This window comes from Euwallacea similis, chromosome 9, assembly GCF_039881205.1.
Source record: "Euwallacea similis isolate ESF13 chromosome 9, ESF131.1, whole genome shotgun sequence".
In the NCBI taxonomy this organism is placed as follows: Eukaryota; Metazoa; Arthropoda; class Insecta; order Coleoptera; family Curculionidae; genus Euwallacea; species Euwallacea similis.
This window is the reverse complement of record NC_089617.1, coordinates 958,878-980,106: the sequence shown is the minus strand read 5'-3', so window position 1 is coordinate 980,106 and position 21,229 is coordinate 958,878. Positions and strand designations below refer to the sequence as shown.

General features: G+C 34.8%; 1 protein-coding gene across 4 annotated transcripts in view; it reads right to left on the bottom strand.

Moving 5' to 3' along the window:
* Positions 1-21,229, bottom strand: part of LOC136410979 (oxytocin receptor-like) — a 128,007-nt gene that overhangs the window by 26,201 nt on the left and 80,577 nt on the right. For 3 of the 4 annotated variants that reach the window (XM_066393372.1, XM_066393374.1, XM_066393371.1), the window contains exon 2: positions 18,288-18,531. In XM_066393372.1, the coding sequence (XP_066249469.1) occupies positions 18,288-18,505 (218 nt within the window). In that variant the 5' untranslated portion in view covers positions 18,506-18,531. Of the gene's footprint in view, positions 1-18,287; positions 18,532-18,702; positions 18,794-21,229 lie in introns of those variants that run through there. The other variant, XM_066393373.1, reaches the window with a different exon arrangement.

Genomic DNA, 21,229 nt, shown 5'->3' with positions numbered 1-21,229 from the left:
TGTCCCCATTTCGAAACTTTTTATTAATAGTCTCTTGGAATAAAGCATTTTATCCAACACTTTTTGGCAATTAGAGGCTCATTGTAAGTTGATATGGCTTGAAAATTGGCACCAAGAATATAATGCTAAACTCACAATCTTAATGCTGAAATTTCGCAAGTAATAAATGGTGCTCCCACGAAGCTCTTTGTGGCCAAGAATCAAGGATAAGGCATTAATCCCAATTTTTCGGCACTTATTAAACTAAAAGAGACGAATTTATTTTTACGCCCCGAAGGCAGGATGCGGGTGAACCTGGGTCTATTGTCTGCTGATACAATTCGACAAAAATTAAGCCCTGAAAGCATTGATGGTAAAACCTGTCTTGAGAAAGTGTACAACTGGAGCCAGCAAAGTTAAAATTTGAGTGAAAACATGTATTACGTGTCCCCAGGGGAAGGGAAAAATAGTAAATACTGCATGAGTGTTTTATTAAATTTTGTTTTAACTGATCGCCGAACTTATTAGTTTCACCGCATTATTTGATATAAATTTGACTTAGAAATAATGTTCTAGAGTTATTCAATTCATAGTTACAAAACTTTAAATTTTTCAAGCCCAGTAATATCCTATAACTTGTGCCTATTAAATTCCAACAAAAATTACGAATTGAGGTCATATTTTCAAAATTTTCAGAGCATGGATAGAGGCTTATACCTACCAAGTACGAATCTTTTAGGGAAATTTATTCAGTAGAGACTCTAAATTACTTTGAAATATTAAATGAAATCTAGCTTTTCGTTTTCATCGGATTACATTCGATGACCAATCTTGAATATGTCTTTTCAGTGATAAGTCGGGTCTTTTATTATTTGACCAGATAGATTTTACTCAATGAATTAGCAGAATGTTTTATGTTCGTATATTTACTGTATTCGTAATTTTCGTTATTTAGTTTATAAATTGGGGTAACACTTGTTGCGGTTTGGCACGAATTTGAAACATGCATTTTCGGCTGTTCACATTAACTGCCGTTTAGGTTTCACGATTTATTGCACCTGATGATACACAGGTAAAATCAGTTCAAGTGGAAACATCGGAATTGTGTAAGTGGGAGAAGGACCGCATATGTTTTATTGTGCTTTCGACAAAGACCAACAATGAAGTGAATGGAGTCAGTCCGGCCGGCGTCTCCACTTCAATGTTTAGATTAGTATCGATTTCGTTATCTTCACGGTCATGGAAATTTAAAAAACTCTGGGTGTAAAAAGCTTCCGGTAAACAAATGGCAAAAAACGAAAACATGATAACGCTGCGCGTTAAAATCGAAATTCCTCACATACTTTTATTCGATTCTATTCTATTCGCAATCATCTATTAACGAGCAGTGAATTCGGGAGCTTATCAAAATGTCGCTATTTATTGAGGGAAAAATTCAAATTATTAATTATTCTGGAAGTACTTAGTATTTTGCTGGGTTAGTTTATTACAGAAAATAGGTTAACTCCTCTTAAGATAGGACAAAATCAAACAGCGATAAGAAATTGAAACATACATAAATGCACTTAATTATATATTATTTTGATGGAATTAATCGATGCATTTAACATTCCCCATGCGACAATCGATCGGTACTGAACATCGTTTTAAACGATAAACAAATCTCGAAAAGCCAGTATTGCTACGAAATAGGCTAGAACAAGGCGCCTCATCTTCGACCCATCGAATGATCATAAACAAATATGCAAATATTAGAGAATTCATATTTATTAATGACATAACTAAATTATGTTGTATGAGGAAATGTGCAATAATTTATGAATAAGAAAAAATTCGAAATGAATTTAATTCGGGACTAGAACTTATAATGAGTAAACATTTTTAAATGGTGAGAGATCTGGCAAAAACTAGCACGACTCCTCCCATACCAACCTCCATCCGTGTAACCACTTCTTTAGTCTTTGTTGGAGTATCTTATGTGGTAACCTTATGTGGGGTTGGGTAAACCTTATGTGGTCCTTCTCCCACTTCCACAATTCCTTGCCACTTGAACTGGTTTTACTTGTATATTGTAGTTCGGGTTTATGAACAAAATTCATTCAATTATTTCGTAACCTTGTATTTTAACAGATATATCCAATTTCCAAAATCAGAAAAATATTCGGTTTAGAAACAGCCACTTTATCATCAAAAAATTATAAAGAATTTTCGGTATATTTCAGGACTTACAGACACTTCCTGCCAATTTATAACCGTTGGCATCGCAATGTTCAATGTTGTTTACTGACTAAAAAGCAAAACTCAGATATATCGTTAACGGGTAAAGTTACAGTATGAAGTTTTTCGCATCAAGGCAAGAAATTTAATTCCATTTTCTCTCAGATTATCCTGCAAGAAGCCTAGGGATATAAATTTTCGTTTCACTTCATTACTTGTTACTTCATTGCACGTCTGGCTTGTTTAAGGGTCTATAATCAGATAATGGCTGGTGAAAAAACTTGAAAATATCTTCCTAAGTAGCGTATTTTTATAACCTTTAAATTGTAGGAGTCATGTCTGTTCCAGGCTAGAATACATTATATGCAAAGCTTTGGCATACCTGGAACGTTTCTGTATAGATGGTGAATAATATTCGCTCCCTTTAATTGACTATAAAACCCAGGAACAAGCTTCCATCTTCGTGTCGGATAAGCTACATTAAGAGTTTCCAACATTTATCATTCCGATTTAGGCCACGTGCTCTTGCTAGTCCTAGAAATAAAGCGACTAATATTACATTCAGGAAGGGCACCCTATTTCCTTAAATATTACATTCTGAAATTATGTCTTGGGAGTTAGGATTAGTGAAATATTTCAATAGAGGTGTTGGAGATCCACTCGTGAATGTTTTGATTTTTGTGTAATATTAAAATACAGCTGTAATCGAAAATGTGTGTAAATAGAAGAGACTCTAGCATTAGTCATGGGATATTTGCAGGAATATTACTAAAGCTGCAAGAAGGACCTGATGTGACCACATCGTACAGAAGAGAAGCATATGTTACTAAATGAAAATAAGCGGGTTTTTAGTTTCAATAACCCGAAGGCTTTACAAAATTAATAACAATAATTTTTCAGCAATATTCTATTTAAATATTTGGAGCTTTATCGGGCCTATAAATATAGTAGTATTTGTATGAATTTCGCATCAGTCTCAATAATTAGTTGCCAAAAAGCCAATAAGCCGCTTATCGCTCTATGGCTCTATGCAACTTTCACCCAAACGCAACAAGAATAAATTAAATTGTGTCACATGTTACAAAAGTTGCTCTTGTATATATAGTGAAAATCCTGGCAAATCTGTATTCTAAATATTGAAAATCCTGGCAAAAGTGTCTCTGACACGATCCTCAGAGAACATTGGAAACGGATTTAAAAAATGAAAATCCTATTATCTTGTTCATACCTCACTTCGCAGCAAACTGGTTTAAAATCGGTGATCTATATTTTCTGAGATTTATAGACTCTTTTCAGATTTGTAGAGTTAAGCAGCTTTACCACTAGCATCTGAAAACTTGGGTAAACAATTTAGTATCCGTCAACGAAAAAAAAACAATTTTGATAGTTAAGACAGGGAGCTTCTTTTTGTCTAACTTTTGAGAACAGCTTGAAGGAACATAATTAATTAGGGACAAGAATTAATAGTTTCTCTGTCAACATTATTTAAAAGAAAAGAATAGCAGAAAGTTGAACATACTTAATTGATGATAGTCCAAATTGGTTTAGGAAGAGCAGGGATAAAAATAGAAAAGACGGAATGTGGATTACTTATGATTCAAGAAAATAGAAGCTGGTGCCTAAACTCCAAGGGTATATGAAAATAATATAACTTTTCCATTTAGTTTTACAGATATCTTTCCATAAACTTCACTGCACTTCAAAAGCAGCTAATGGCAAGTGGAGAACGATGTACCTCAGCAATACTTACTTGCAGTTAACGGAAAACTATTTAGCAGTAAAATTTTAGAGCCGAACTGTTGCCGCCCCAGAGTTTGAGCTTCAATTCAATGAACGCTCTATCGTACTATAAATAATGTAGCCCATCGGCGCATCCAGAGTTTAAATAAATTCCGAAAACTAAGAACCTGGGATACGGTCAGGCTTTCCAAAGTACCGTAAACCGATATTCTTGCATCAAGTTCGAGAACAGTTTCTATTAAAATTGAATTGAATTGCCGGTTCTCTTGAATATATTTGAAATATTGCTTTGTAAATCTGCGGACGCCTTGGGATATTGTATTATAGTTGAGGATATAACCACAAGGTCTGGACCACTAAATGCGACATTTGGTTGTAAACAGGGTGTTAGGGGGTTTAGTTATAGATATTTGCTGTTATAGGTAATAACAATATGTAAGAAAGAATTCTCGGGTAGACAGTCTAAGTAATGAGTAAAAAACACTATTAAGTTCATAAATTTTTTTCCAGTGTTAATTGCGATCGTCTGGCTACAATACTGAAACAATTTTAGGGCGCTTACCAGAGTGACAAGATCCCAAATTCACTACTAAATATTTCTTGTGAAAACAGCACATATAACAAGATAACCGTTGCAGTAAGACACCTACAAAAACTTGTTATTTACGGCATTGTTCACGACGGGGCGTTAAATCATTTTTCAAGCCTTGGTCTAGCTCTACCGTGTCGCTTTCCCTCCTTTATCAGTATAAGGAACCGATTCGAATATGAATTGTAAAGCGACACACTCTTAGATCATACAACCAGCGGAGGTAGCTTGTCGAAATTTATTCGAATCCATAAAACCATAACAAAATCATCCCTTGAACGTAAAAATTGTTAGTCTTACCTGATTGATCTTACTGCTATTTTTAATGAAAGTCGAACAAATGTGACTCATCATTATCTATTTTTTATTCGTTGAGTAATACTGGGTTTGCCCAAAATATAAACACTAAGAATCGCAATGAAAGTTAAAGAGATGTGTGCATAAATAATAGGTGTAACCAGAAAGCCAATTTGCTATGCTATGTAATATGTTTTGCTATATGCGCTGTATAAACCCATTTACTGTGGGTAGCAATTTCCATTATTTTTAAGAGAAGTCTTTTGTGGTAGTTGGTTTTTTATCAAGTATTCGAACGTCATTCAAATTCATGGGTTACCCAGAAAATAATGAATATTGTACCAATGCAATTTGCCTTTCTCAATTTGCAATCGCTCAAGTCTATGTATTCTCCCTCAAAATCCGAACAAGGGATGTAATACACAACTCCTGACTACTTCAGTAATTCATCTCTGTCCTTCAGCGTCATGTTGCGGTCAACCACAGATTTCGGATTTTTTGAGCTAACCTAATTGGCGACGTGTGATGGAAAACTTGATATATTTTGCTGTAAATCACTTTTATATACGGGAAAGAAGTATTTTAACCTTTAAGGGTGCCCTTAGCAGGGAAAAAACTGAGATTCACATTAGAAAAATAAAATTGCTGCGTGTTCATGGCATTACCATCCGTATTTGAAAAATTATTAATTAACAGCATCTGTGAGGTGTTAAATCGAAGTTTATTAATTAATTTGGGCGGGGTATCGGGGATTAAGGGGTTTGATTGAATTTGTTCAAGTTGCGGGTCAGAGACATTGGTATAATGTTTTTTGCGCTCTTACCTTAAGGGCTGATATTTGCTTTGTTCTTTGGTTAAGATAAGAAGGGATATGAGATGTTTTACATGAGGGCACTATATCAAAGGTAAAGGTTGGATCGATCATTCTCTTTTCGTGAGCGAATCTGCAAACCTTCAGTTCTCTTTTATTAGCTTTTAATTATAAAGGGTTTCATATATTTTCAAACAAGTTTCGCATAAAATCGTTGGGCAAAGTGGTGTTGCACAATTGCATTATGGATAAAGAATCCATACGCTATCAAACAAATTTGGCAAAGTATATACTGTTACAGAATAATTTGGCAACCCAAAAACTAAAAAACTTATGCAAAGAAACAGAACATGTACAGAGACAAAATGTTTTAAATATTTTTAACCGCTTTAAGGGTTTTACATAGTTTTAAAATAATAAGAGCGCACGGGAGCACAATTTTCAACAAATATCCATAACATAACAACAAAAAATATAGACATATTTTTTAAAATTACTTATCCTGTGAAAAGCAAAAAATTCCACGTTATTTGAGTAAAATACTTTTGTTTCAGGTTTATGCGGCTCAATTTAGGTTCATTCGGGATAAATGATCTTTGACCCGGTGTAATTGGGATTAATTCGCTTTGATACAGATTAAATGGCCTTTGATTAAATTTCTAATTAAAACCAGTCCTTTACTCCCGTTTATAACTATAACAAATGAGCCTATTACGAGCAATTTCTTCACCAAATATTCCTGGTCCACCATCCATCAATTTTCAATTTCCTTTTTTGTGAAAATTTTCTTCACTTCCTTGAAGTTCAGGCGTGTTTTTTGGCTCCTTCCTAGCTCTTGATACATATCTGTCCTATGAAAACAAAACCTCTCCTTCAAAAAAAACAACTTGAAACTTGGCTAGAACTCCATTTTCAGCATAAATGCAGAAATATTTTAAGTTCATACGGTAATGGTTTCACAAATATTCGTCCAATGTTAAACCATTTAGCAATAAAACAGTAGAATGGAAATTTGTTTTTCTGAAGATGACGAATACTCCTTTGGTGGATGGCATGTTTTTAATTGGTATTTGATAATGTGAAGAAACCACTATCGCACCTCAAAAAAGAAAAGTGGGACAACCGGAAAAACGGGAAATCAGAAAAATCAAGAACAAATGCGTTAAAAAAATTGTATATACATCAAAGACATTCTAGATTTCTCACGCAACCGTATTAGGAAGCCTTTAGCAGAGCATAAGTATAACATTAAGCATTATAGACTTTGCCACGAGGATGTACAGGGTAGATTTTCAGATCAATGAGAATTGATTTCAGGCTAATGATTGATGATCGCTCAAGTTATCAATTCAAGGCTTCAAGGTAAAATCCCTATTCCAGCCAAATATCATATTATTTCCTCTTATTTTGTCGGCCCTTTCAAAATAATACAAAATGCATGCATGTTGTTGGACTAATGGGTTTCGCATGGAGGAATAAATATAATTGATGTTAGCTGTGCTTTTATACTGTCTTCCACCTTTTCAAATGGGAATAATTGAAAGGTATATCCAGTAAAATAAATTGGGCATTTGAGTATTAAAGAGCAGACATTGAATCTTGAATTCATATAGGAATTTTGACGGCCTTTCTCTGAAAATAGAGAAGGTGCAAAATGTGTCACGTGTCTTCGAATAAAATGTCATATTATGAGTAAAATGCAATGAAAACAGATCGCCACTTTGTGCAAAGTGGGCTTTAAAGTAGACTTTAAGCTCTTAAGCTGCTCTGGCCGAGAACAGGTTGGTAATTCGAAATTGACTCTATGTTTAGCCAGGTCCTAGATTTCGTCTTTAAGGCTGTTACTAAGGATAATCTGAATCAATCCTACTTTGAGGGGAGATTTAAATACGAAGTGAAACAAAACAAAGAATATTTCGTATCAAAGACCTACACATAAAAATGACGGAAAATAGGGAAGGAGTCTCTTTGCCCGGGTAGTTTGGATTTTAATTGATTAAACATGTTAGAAAATGATGGAAGAGATTACGAAGAAGATGGTATTGTTTAAATGGAATTATTATTACACTATATTTGTTGGGCATTGGTAGTATGGTATTAAGAATTCTCCATGATGGGGAGTGGTCACATTTATGGGCGAGGGAAATTCAAGTCGACATTGAGGTACGCAGAAGGTAAAATTATCTGATCTTCAGAAGGGCTGTAAAGCTTTCCGCTGTTTTATGGTACTAATGGTCGTAGCAGAGAGTCATGACCTCAGAGTCCTTATAAGGTGATTTGAGGAGCAAGTTCGTTTAGCTTAAGTACTATCTTAAGGGTACTGCTTTCATTAGTAATTTTTCCTATTTTTTACCAGTGCTGTTTGGCCCACATATTGTACGTTCACATATTTTCAGACTTTTTCTGAGTTTTATATCTTATTAAAATCAACAAGAGCCCGCATCGTTGGCTTTCTGCTACTGTCCCCTTAACCTTCTTTTTGGAAACTTTCGGGCTCAACCTTCAAAGTTTTGTATTTACAACCTATTTTTCTTTTTGAAGTCATAAATATTATGTAACCGTGGCGATTTCGTACGATAGTGCAAACGTCCCCCCATCTGAGAAGAAGTTAGTTCGATTCAGTGCATCTTGGTTCATCAGTTTACAGAGATGTTAAATGGGTCTTTTGGTAATGAAAGCTATCATGCGGTTTTATTGAAAAGAACTCTTTGGAGCCATCGTACATTAACTGCGGATAAAATTTTAAAACTCTCAACCTTGATGGGTCTACATATTGTATTACTAATATGTAGATCTGGTATTGCTGATATTGCTGAATTTAGAATTTTAATGGATATTTCATTTTTTTGTGCTTTGAGATTTGAGGTCCCTCTTCTGGACTTTAATAACCACGTTAATGTTCCCAAATTTTAATTTGACTTAAAAATCAGGATTAATTTCCCAAAATGGCAAAGTTTAATTATTATAGACGCTACTCAGCTTTTCCTGCAGTAGTAGGATAAAGTAATATGCCTTTCGTCACGTTTTTAATTAACGGTTCGCCCTTACAAGAAGCTCTCGGGCGTTTTACTGACGATAAAGGAATTTTGAAATGTAGAATTTTCCCATCGAGACTTACTGAAAGAAATGTACTTATATCAGGAAATAAGAGAAATCTCAAGGCAAACCAAACTTCATTTAAAGAGCGACTCATGATTTTTTATTATCAGTTCCTGAAACAGAGAGCTGGTTTTAAAAGATTTTTTCATATCTTCGGCAAGTAAAGGTGGACTATTAAACGCAACACACTGCTTATTCCCTTATCACCTTAAGTTAACACACTAAACGCCGCTAAATTATCCCAAGTACATATCCTAACAAAACAGCTCATGAATTTATTTTCATAAGTTACTAAAGCTGTTGAATCGTTAGCTTTATAGCTTGGTGTATGCATGAGATACAGGAAATGGAACAACATGAATCTACTTAATTTACATAAGCTAGGAGGGTGAGCTTATCACTGATGTGGTTAACTGTCTTTTCAGTAATGTCCGGATAATGATGATATTCTGCAATAAAACCTAGAATAACTGGTAATCGTGCGGTGCTACCCAGAATAACTTCATAATTAGTTACACAAAATTTCATTAATTAAAATTGTCCTTTAATTAATATAGTTGTAATGATTTGTGAAAAGCGCTTGGAGATCATTTATATTTTTGCAATGTTGAAGCAATCCCTGTTTGTTAAAGATTTTAAATTGAAGAAATAATAATTTGAAGACGTGCTTTATGACCTCCCAAATTCAAAAACGGCACACGAGAACTGAAGCAAATTTTAATTCTCGAACAAAGAAAAGAACGGAGTTTAGATAAGATCAACTTGTTACCCTTAAGCATCTGAGAACTCTTTTTAAGGAATGAAATCCATTATACCTCCATTTAAAGATTAATCATTTCATTTTATCCTGCTGAAAAGGGATCTATAATAGGTCTAATGACCCAATATAAATTTGAGTTGTTTTGTGTCGGCTGTACATAGCAGAGACGCCTTGGCTTAATTGGCCATTGAGGGGCGATAATTAACTAAGAACAGTCACGTACATTTAACATTTGTTACCTACCGAAGTTGCTTAAGAATCCTTTAATCAATTGGATAAGGCCATGAGAGGTAAAAATATGAACAGTAGGGTATCGAGCCCTTCTATAAAAATTATTTAAATTTTTGTCTTGTTCTTGCAAATATATATGTAAATTTTAGTTAAACACTGAGATCGGTATATACAAGGAAGTATCTAAATCTTCTTTTTGACTCCATAAAGAATTCTTTAAATTAATTTTGCACTGAAAATTGATTATTACAAATTTATAATATCAAAACTCGTCTGACAAAATCTTTCGTTTACTTCCAATGGAGTCACGCCGGTAAAGAATAACTCTTTGAGTAGTGAACCATATTTGAAAAATGATGCGTGTATGTAACGATACAATTTCTGGTTCATCTAAGGGTGCAACTGTACTAATCAACTACATAAGTTATGAGCTTAATATGTTGTATTTTCTACAAGTACTAGACCGATATATCTAATCATCTCCAAAGTTCAAAAACTGCGCTTGAGAGCTAAATCAAATTTGGAAAATTATAACTTTGAAAAAAAATTTCTTAGAGATTATCTTTCTACCTATGTAAACCTCTATAAGTTCGGTGTGTTGATTTTTCTAAAATAGCTGTACCAGGATATCCACTCACCTTTAAAATTGGGAACTACACTCAAGAACTGAATTACATTGAACCTTGAAAAGAAGTTATCTAGAGGGCTCTTTTCTGTCCTTATACCTATCTAAACCATTATTTGCGCTCAAGGATCGCCTAAACGGAGAGATCGATTTAGATTTTTTTCAGAGGTTTTTTCTGGGTGTACCGGACAAGAATAACCGATAATCTTCAAAAGTGAAAAAAATGCGCTTGAGGACTATCCCAAATAAAAAAAAATAATGGAAAAGGATAATATAAAAAGGTATTTTCTGGCTAACTGAAGGCCCTGTATGCGCTCAATTCCTGTGCAAATTGTGAGCTCGATATATTGTTTTTATGGAAAGTGTTAGATACGAATAACCAGGCTCCTCCAAGTTTCAAAGACCTGCGATCGGGAACTATTCATTCAAGTTAGTTTTCTAACTCGGAAATTGTTAGTTTCCGGGCTGGTAGGAAAATTACTAAAATTTTCATATGAAAATAAACAAACTAATTATCTGAATTAAATCAACTGACTAATCAAACTGCGCTAACAGCGTTGATACAGAAAGAACAGTCTAAATTTACTGGCCTGTAACGTATGTCCGATCCTCGAACTTCTATATTCGTGAAGACAAGTTCGTGTCGAAATATCTGGAATGTAACAGATACTCCCGGTAACGAATTTACCGGTTCGTGGCAAATATGTGTGCCGAAACCTGACAGAGAAAGAGTGCTTCAATAAATGCATTACCAACCCTGAGCTTGTCACTTGAGGATCGCCAGAATGCCAGCACGAATCGCTATGTGATATTACTTACCGGAAATTTTTCGAAACATCGCTTGGAACGTCTGAAAGTGCAACTCTTATCAGGAATATAAGATCTCATAACAACGACCAGAAAAGATGGGATTATTCCTTAATGGGCTTTGTAACAACACCATATCGAGAATGGGTGCATTTAGATTCTTCAATCGGCTACGCAACGTGTCGGGATTTCACAGTTTCTTGTAGAATGTGATCCGCTGGGTGAAAGGTGACTGGTTTAATACGTGTCAAGGGCCTGAAAGCGGTCAATGGTTGTTCGAAACAGAGTACGCCAGATGTTCACCAATCATTTTGATTTTTCGAAAGGACACCGATACATCAATCGATCCAACAACGCCGAAAAATATCGTTCACCGTGTTCGTCAGTATGCTGATAAATCGAGAAAATTGTAGAAGATCTATGAGCCACGGATATAAACCGTGGCAGTTCATTATCCATCCACAGACCTCATTACAATTTAAGGGCGCGACAAAGGAGCGTGAAAAGGATTCAAATACAATGCTCCTTTATTGCTGAAACAAGTCCCTGTTTGCGCTCAATCGTTGCTTACATTATGAGTTCTATACGTTGCTTTTTTGGAAAGATATAAGCGAAAAACTCTAAAATTCAATAATTGCACTCGAGGGTTGAACCAAATTTAAGATCACATAAATTTGAAAAGGTCTAATACAAAGAGATTCATTTCTGGCATGTTTATTATATGCTGCCTTGGAAATGATTAAAATAGAGTGAACCTCTAGTACTAATGTAAGCCCACGTAAATAATCATATATTATCTTAATCATGAGTTGGTTAATGGAGGTACTGAACTGAAATATCCGGTCACTTCTAAATTGCAATACCTGCTCTTTAGAACTGAAAGATCTTCTGTCTGATCTTAACTTCTATATGTCCCAAATCATTGTCTAAACTATATGCTCGATATGTTGATTTCTTAGGAAGTAGTTGACCGAATTAGCCAGTCAACTCTAAAGGTCAAACTACCCCATTCGACAAAAACCTTTGAATAATTGCAACACTGAAAAGCAATATCTAGAGAGCTCTTTCTTGATTTTGGCAATTTCTGCGCTTTTAATAATGGAAATGTTAAGATTAACTAATAGCTCTATCCCATTTATATTACACACAAAATTACACTTTTATGGCTCGGAATAAAGACCTTGTTCCCTATTATCCGATTTATTTTCTTGTAATAACCAGTTGGAAGAGTCGAAACACCAAAACATTTCCAACTCTTGTCCCTCATCAGGCAACAAAATATTTTATTAGGTTTCGTAGAGAGCAGTAAATTACCAGCAGAAACGTGACTTTAATTTCGTTGTTTGCCAAAGAGGGAGATAAGGACATTTATTAATAAAAGTCATATGTTGGCTGTTGTGGGTTGGCTGTTGTCTTAAACTTCTTCTTGGCTATGACCTGTATTTTGCCCCTTAACGACCAAATTTGACAGGCCTAATGTCGTTGAATGTCCTGAATCTTGGGGCCAAAAGACTTAAAAGCTCTCTATGTGTTCTCTTAATTTAACCATTGTCAAATCTGGACAGTAACCCTTTACCACAATTACAAAACATACAATAGTAAGATTTCTCTGTAGGATGATAGTTCTCGGACTGCCTTAAGCCATAACTGAAATCAATTATGAATTCTCCAACAACACAGTTCACTTTCAATTTAGTTCGGACTGAGTATGCCCTCGAGCCCTTAGAAGGTTGTGACAAGACGATATTATAAGGATTCCAAATTACTGCTCAGATTGGGGCGCTTAATAACAATTCTCTATATCCTCATTCTCTCTCAAGTCGTATTTTATAATATAACTAATATTGGTTATGATTTGTTTCCCTGAGACCCGTGTAAACCGAGTATAACAGTAAAAATAAAGCACAAATCAGGGACATGAAACTAATCTTTCTAAGAGCCAAAATCTAGCTCGACAGTTCGGATTTATTAAAGAATTGTGTTGGGAACGTCCATACATAATGGGAGTTCTGAATAGAAACATACCCTTTTCTAACGATTAGGTCAATACATATTTAACGACGTATAGAGCCCATATTTACACTATTGTGACCTTTTCATACCAGCCACAAAATTGTAGAATTATCCGAGACATAATGCACACAGTGTAAATGTATCCTTAGCAAAATAGGGCGGAAGGTGAGTAAAATATAAATATTTGACCTCACTTGCACCCTTCACTTCCTCCTAACGTGACATGAGCACATACATCATATCGCCGTAAATGTTTTCGAAGGTAACACGAACTGGGTAAACACAGTCGTGGGATAGTGGAACATGTTTTAAACAAAGGAGTGAATAATCTAGAATGATTTGTCTCATGATTCTGAATGAAACTGAAGATAAATGGGCGCGTTGATAAGATTTACACCTTCGCCTTTAGTTGCCTTATTCTCGGAGATATCGTAAAATTCTTCAGCATGTGTACCGAACTGTGTAAGGCACGTATTTACACTGAAAAATCTGGAATGCAAAACGATAGAAATGAGAAGGAACGATGGGAAAATGTACCCATTTCATAATTTTAATACCCAGCATTGCAATGTTACTTTAGTTGTCTGTGTAAACGTAGTCTTCCCAGGACATTGAAATATGTTTCAAGTAATTTATTGAGCAATCTGGATTTACTTTTGGGATTGTTTTGAGTCACTGTTGAGAAACAACGTTTATGCCCTGTAATAAATACACACATTTCTCATTGTATTACAATACCACAATGTTATTCTGTAAAGTGGACTGTGTTAACACACGCCTTAACAAGAACTAAAAATGTTACTTTTTGGACTAGAAATACCATCATTTCCCATATATAAAAAACTGCATTCGTGAACCAAACTCAATTTAAAAAGTTTTAACTTTGACGAGAAGTATATTCGCTAATTAAGTTAAGAAGTCGACAAGCAGTAGGCAGCTGAAAATACGAGAAGAACTGAGTAATTGGTATCAGGGCGAAGACGCAAAAAAGCTAACTGTGAAGACGATACTTTAGTTTTCTTCTGTTTTATCTCAACACTCACTTAACAGTACTGTAGTATTATAAATCTTTGAATAAATAAATACAATAATCACTGGTCCGCCTTATTCACGAATCAGCCTAAAACAGTGTGCAAAAATTATGAAATCGCTTGGAATAAAAATCTCTAACCAAAAACGCCATTAAAATAAAAAATATTATGTGTCGATTGAGGACTTTAAAAAAGTTTACCTGCAAAGTTTTAATTTATTGAGCTATTCAAGATTTAATGTCTTTTTATACTGCAAAAGTTTCATTATTTGTGTGAATGTTCAAATTTTTTCAATGTATCTGTAAAAAAACTTTGAAAGTAACATTTGGGAACGCTTGGATTATCCAATTTTCCTTTTTTGCTATAATTTTAATTTTGTTTCCAACATTAGGTAGATTTATATCATCTCCGATTTTTGGATTCAATCGAATTAATTCACAATGTATTAGCCGTCCGCAAATCTACTATATCTCTGTTTTTTAGATATTATATGTTTTTAAAACTTCCTACAATGTCGTATTTGAAAATTTCGTTTTTTAGTAATCAATTGGTTTGGACTGGAACAGAAATACTTTCCGTCCTACCTAGAGTTTCAAGCTTCTTTGTGGTTGTTGTCGTTGCCTACACTCGCTTCGTTACGTGCTTTGCCATTCGTATTTTCTTCTTGTTGTTTTAGTTTATGCTCTTTAGTTTTTGCAGTTGTGCGTATGACTTTATTTTCACCTTTGTATTAAAAAAGTTTTTGAGTCTTCTTTTTCTTTTTTTTTAGCTTTAGATTTAATTTGATTTACTTAAGTCTTGTGATATCTTCCTAGATCTATTAAAATTGTATATTTTTAGCCTAGTTTCTCCTGAGATAATATAAGAATATCTCCAGCTTTTTTACTGAGAACGCTGTTTATCCTGTCTCATTCCTGAAGCGCTCAATAATTAATTTCAATAAAACTGTGTTATTACTTTACAGACTCGGGTTTTTTCTGGGGTTCTCTCGATTCTCTCAATAGTTGGCTCCCTGCAGGATCACAATTTATATCCATTTAATTGTACGATAATTATTGTGAAATATCATTGTGATAATGATTCGGCCATTCCTCACGACCATTCCTCACGTAGTTTCTTGTTTTCATTTTCTAAACCAGGTCACGCTCGTCGTTTACCGGAATGTTCTGATCCTTCATTAGTATTCATGATAGCAGGTGGGCTGCGTGATATAAATTTCTGGGTTTCACAATGTTATGAGTGTCCATAATGTCATTAGCAGGTGTAAAGTTCTGTATAACTTTTCTATATCACCCCGTCTCTCACTAGTTTTCTGTCTGTCGGAAACCTGAGTCGGTTTCTTTTTCATTCATATTAAAATATTTTACAGGTGCTTTGATTTTTTCCTCCAATGTTATTCATTTGATTAATGTAAAATCTTAACATATTCATAGAGCCTTTCTCTATTCTGTCGAGTTGAATTATCTGCTACTTTTTTGCTTCTGCTATGAAGGCTCTCTTTATCTATTACTACTTTTACTCATCACGAAACAATAACACTTATTTTCTTTCGAGTAAATGGAATAAATGACACTATAGTCGACGAGGAACAAAAACATGCGTTACATGTGGTGAATGCTTCGAGTTATCATAGGGAAGTGGAAGATTAGATCAATCATCGTTTTCGTATGGGACAAAAAATATTCCACATTTCTGTTTTCAAGTATTGCTTATTTTAGTAAGTTAATAACTAGAATGGAACATCTCAATCCTCTTCACTGTAGTTCCCAACTGTTACTTGCAAACATAAGAGAAACATGGAGACTTTTTGCGGGAATGAGTTTGGCCAAGTTTATGGCCAAAAAACGTTTAAGATGTTTTCGACGTGAAACTTGGTCAATTCACCTATTGACGGGACCACTACCCCATCCACGTCTTTTCCCGGAAATTCCGTTTTTTGTAGTGGAGAAAATCTGGTTCGTCATTAAGTAAGGATAGAGATGGAGGATAGACTTCCTGTGTTATTTATGTTTATTTGTTTTCATATTAAGTCATTTAGAACTAGGAACAAATTAACACAATCCAGCGAGTTTGTAAGCATTACAAATATTCATCACACGTCGAGGTAAGTATAAATGGTCGAAGCTTTACCAATCCAACCAATTCTCACTTGAAATCTTGGCTGGCGAGTCTCCCGGGGACAAGTTAGTTAGTTCAACTGGAATTAAGTGGACCTAAATTCCTGCTTACTCGCCTCATCAAGGAGAGCTGCAGTTAAAACTGCCAAATTTCATATTAAAAGAGCTGTCTCTGGCATGCTTCTTACATTTGAGTTGTTTTATACGGTGATTTTGAAAATTGAATTCCTGATGAATTTCAGGCTTTTTACAAATACTCACGATCATTATTAGACGTTAAGGATGTAGAAGCGTAAACTCAGTCTTGATCAAGCCTTACAATTTACAGGCCCCTGGCAGTCGCTTATCTTATTTTATGTCAATTACAAGTGCGTTTTAAGTGGAGATACTAATTAGGGTTTTCAATACATGCCTAGATATTTTTTTGTTTCATATTTACAATAATTATCTAATTTGAGTTGTCAATATACATTATACACATATTAATGCATAAGTAAACATATTATGCAGCTGGAAAATCGAGCAGAGAAATTAGAACGAGAAATCAGGATGCAAAGTAGAGAACAGCAATGTGACACTTGCAAAGCATTGAATTTAATTTTTTTAATAATTTTTTTAAATTTAAAATCAAGGCACCTCCCTAAGGAAACTGGGTGAGGAGCTGCTTGAGAGAACTTTCATGCATGGCAGGTCTGGCGTGAGGAGTGGGAAGAAGGAAATTCTGATTCCTTCCATCTGATAACGGGTTCTACTCGGTACCTGCTCGTATTCCCCCCCGTGGAAAAATGTGGTCTCCCATCAATCGATTTCCCACAATTCACGGTAAAATCGATGATTGAAGTACTAGTGAGGTTTGTCTGAACGATCTTATAATGACTGGGAACACCCTGTATATATTCCCTGTACATCTCCCTGTCTGAGTTATTCTCTGCGAAATTCTGAGTTTCCAATCGAGTGCCCTATCTACTATGATGTGGAGTTGACCACTAACATAGAGGTCTTTTCTTAAATTCAATTCATTTTGGTTACCTTGTTAAAGGACTATTACCTTGCTTGTATTGCTGTTAAGTGTTAATTGAAAACCTGCTGGCGTATAAATAAAGGCGATTACGTTTTAAAAAAATCTTCGAGCACGTAAGAAAGAAACGTCTCTAAATAAACGCAAAACTATCTCTCTTTTCAAAGATATTCAGTCAGTTTTCACACTCTACTCGCGATAAGAATTTTAGAGCAGCGAAAACTTCATATTACAGCGCTGGAGGCATTCATTTAATTAAAAATCTGCGGGCGTGTAAATAAAGAGGATTGTCTTATATAAAACCTACGGAGACATCGAAGCCTAATCTTTGGTGGCATCAGCAGTGCCCTATATTTCTATGAGGATAATAATTTGAGACAAATTATCTTGTTTTTGTTGAAAATATCAGTTTTAGAAAGGGAAATTAATATAAAAGTCGTGTTCCTATCTGCTCATTTTGTCAGAGGTTTAAGCTTCACGTTAACGTATTAGAATTGTAAAAATCTACTGAAGGTAGAGGCATTACAATCTTTCTTCTAATTTGCTCTTATTTCCATGCCAAATCTGATATCAAAAAAGTCCTTGTCGTTAACATAAAATATTTTATCAATAAGTTTAAATTACAACTTAGGAATCTGCAGGACTGAAAGTGACTCAATTTCAGTTCCAATAAAGTTCATTTTTAACAGAAAAGCATTTTTAACAACTTAAAATGAGAAGAAAGGAACCTCTCATACAAACGACATTTTCTTCATGTAATGAAGTTTTATAGCCAACGTGCTCTCTCGAACGATCAATAACAAAACTTTCGAATGAGATTCATAGGCCTAAACTGTCCCGAAAACCTATTTTTTCCCTCAAAACTCTTGCAATTGAAAAGTTTTCATAACTCCCTTCATTATTTTTTTGACACGTTTAGTAAATACAATTGTGAGTAATGATCTCTCACTTACCTTTTTCTGGTCCATAGAGCCACAAGGACAGTGGCGTTTCCTATCACCGTAGTGATAAATATTAGGGTCAAAGTGGCAATTTCAATCCTGGCCAAATTTTCGTCACGATCTGTGCCGGGTTCATCGATGTTGGATAGGAATTCTTGAATATTTTCGCTTTGGGTAATTGAATTCGTTGTGAAGTTCATTGTGAGGACTGAATAGAGGTTTTTCAACATCAGGAGCAGTTGAGTTTGAGTTCCAACTGCAACAAAACAAGTAAAACATTTTTTCCGCATGTGAAATGAATTATATTATAATAGGGATGAAGGGTGATACCATAGAAGCAAAGTAAAAATTGGATGCGACATACAGAAGATTGGATAAAGTTAACCGTAATGCTGAAGGAAGAAATTTATAAGGTGTCCATGCTGACCTACGAACGGCTTTCAGCTCGTTAATTAAATTAATAAATTGTCGGGCTACTTTTGATTTGGGTTGCTTCGCAGTCACTTGACGTCGTTGGATTTGGGTTACTCGTAAAATCCCTAAGGCCATAATGATGATTTATGGATAAAAATCTATCTGTTAGCAGAGATTTTCGCACCTCTATTATAAGACAGAAAGCGAAGAAAGAAAGTCTGTATAAAATCTCGAAAATCAAAATAAAGCCCTAATTAACTTTTTGAAGGTTGGAATCATTGCGAGGGAGGTAAATTAAGGCCCCTTTCACGACACATTATTATAATGAGATTTGGAACTAATAATAATTACAGTTTCTAAACTGTCGGAAAGTAGCGTTATGTGCATTCCAATATAATATTGATTTAGTCGTTGAGGAACTTTCCTAATTTGAGAGAACTGAATTGAATTGACGTTGAAAGGTAAAGTACAATAGTCTAAGTTACGTCATCGAAGTTTATACGCGTGTAATATTAATTATTCTACTTGTATGTAAATTGAAAAGAAATTATTTGTGTATAGAACGTTGTACGTACCACGGGTCGAAAGAATGGTTACGCCCTGAGCGGAATAAAGGCCCTCCGTTTCGCACCGGGTCTCAAACTTCGCCCGCGGGTCTAATTTCCTTTTTCATTCCTCAACACATAAAACTATAACAGTTTACATATCTGTTATATTTATTTAATTATATAAAGATAACAATTTCGATTGCATTATTTCAAAACCCACATTTAGAAAGGTTGGACCATTTACATTCCAGTCATGCATGCATAAACGCTGTTTGTTCCAATTAAGGTAAATTATGAACGCACCCTACAAAAATAACCATTACAAAGGCATGTAGGACTAATAATTTGTTGCTTGTTATTTTATTGCATGTTAATGAAATGTAAATAAATAAAATTATTTAAATTCAAAAGCGTTTCACAATTTTGCGCTTTATGTCAAGTCTTAAATAATAAACGAGTTTTTGAAACCGCGATTTTAGCAAAAGCAGCGAAAACGCGAAACCCTCGGTTCTTTCGTCTCATAAAAATTTATGGATGCAGCATTTCCGTGATTTAAACTAGTTAAATTGAAAGTGAAATTAGACGCACATACTTACAAAGTCGGTATTAATTAATATTTTTTTGGGACGCAAAATCACTCACATTCGGACATTCGTCCCCGGTATCAATCACTTAAAAGCCAACAACTACAAATTCAATTTTCTTTTGACTGAGTTTGATGGAACAATTGGATAATATGGAGATTTGTAGATACCACCCGATGAACATAAAAGTCATAAAATTATCGAATGGAAACTGAAAGTGACTGTAGGAAAATTCCCAATAAACTTCTTAATCCTGGAAATTTCATGAAAATTCTTCAATACTCATTACGGTTTCTTGCTTTAATGTTAATTTTTTAAGCAAATTTTATTTACTTTACCTATTTAGAATTAATGTATAAGAAATAGTTCTCTAATTACGCTAAACCATCGTATAAACGTTTCTTGCCTCTCGGGGGACTGAAACACATTAAGAATGAATTCCCTCGGAAGCCATATACGGAATTAAAGTGCGGGATTGCATTTGCATTTTAAGCTCTTGCAACGTCACTTTTGGACAACTGAGCGAAAATTGCTCTTTCAGTGAGGACTACCTCGATGCTTCAAAAATAAATGGTATGATATATATTTGCTATTAATTGACAGATTAATAAAATGTCAATGCAAATTTATTAAAGTCAAAAATGATGGCATGTACACCGAAATTTAAACCTGTTACCATAAACCCCCTTGCGATTATCTTGATCTGCGTAGGATGTGCTATAGTTGTTCTGGTCCAGAACAAGGCATTGTCAAAAAATGGAAAAGAGAATAAGGAAGAAGAAGGTGAGTTAATTTGTGAGATTTCTGTGTGAATTCTGAATATGTGATGAGAGAAGACAAGAGACCGCATCCGGTGGGAAAGTGGAGGAGAGGAAAAAGCGTCACCGGCAGAAGCTCAAGAATAGACTGAAGATGATAAAATTCTATGGGTAGCCTTATGCGCTTTGATACCAATGCGGAGAATAAAATTGCGGTTAACGCAGCTTGCAGCTTGCGTTAGCTAGTTGCAGCACAAAATTGCGAGAGAGTAGTTTTATTTTAGATTTAAAAGAATTAGACAACGTTTATTATTTTTTTAAAGCGGCTTTATCATCCTCCGCGAAATTAATTATCGTTCGAGGAGGACAATTTTACCGTGAGAGATGATGGAGATTTAATTCGTTGGATTGAAGATATTGATGTTCGCGGTGGTTTCATGTCAGTGATGTATTTTTTCTTTTAAAGACTTATAAAGGATGATTTTACTTGCAGGGTAATTAACACTGTCAAAACTATCAAATTTTTTAACAGTCTGTAGTAAACGTCGTTGTTTTATGCAAATTGAGGCTGATAGATTAAAAGACCCGAAGAGACTTACCCTGAAGTCCGACAGACTGGAGCGCCCAGAGCGCTTTCTGAGGTCCTCGGA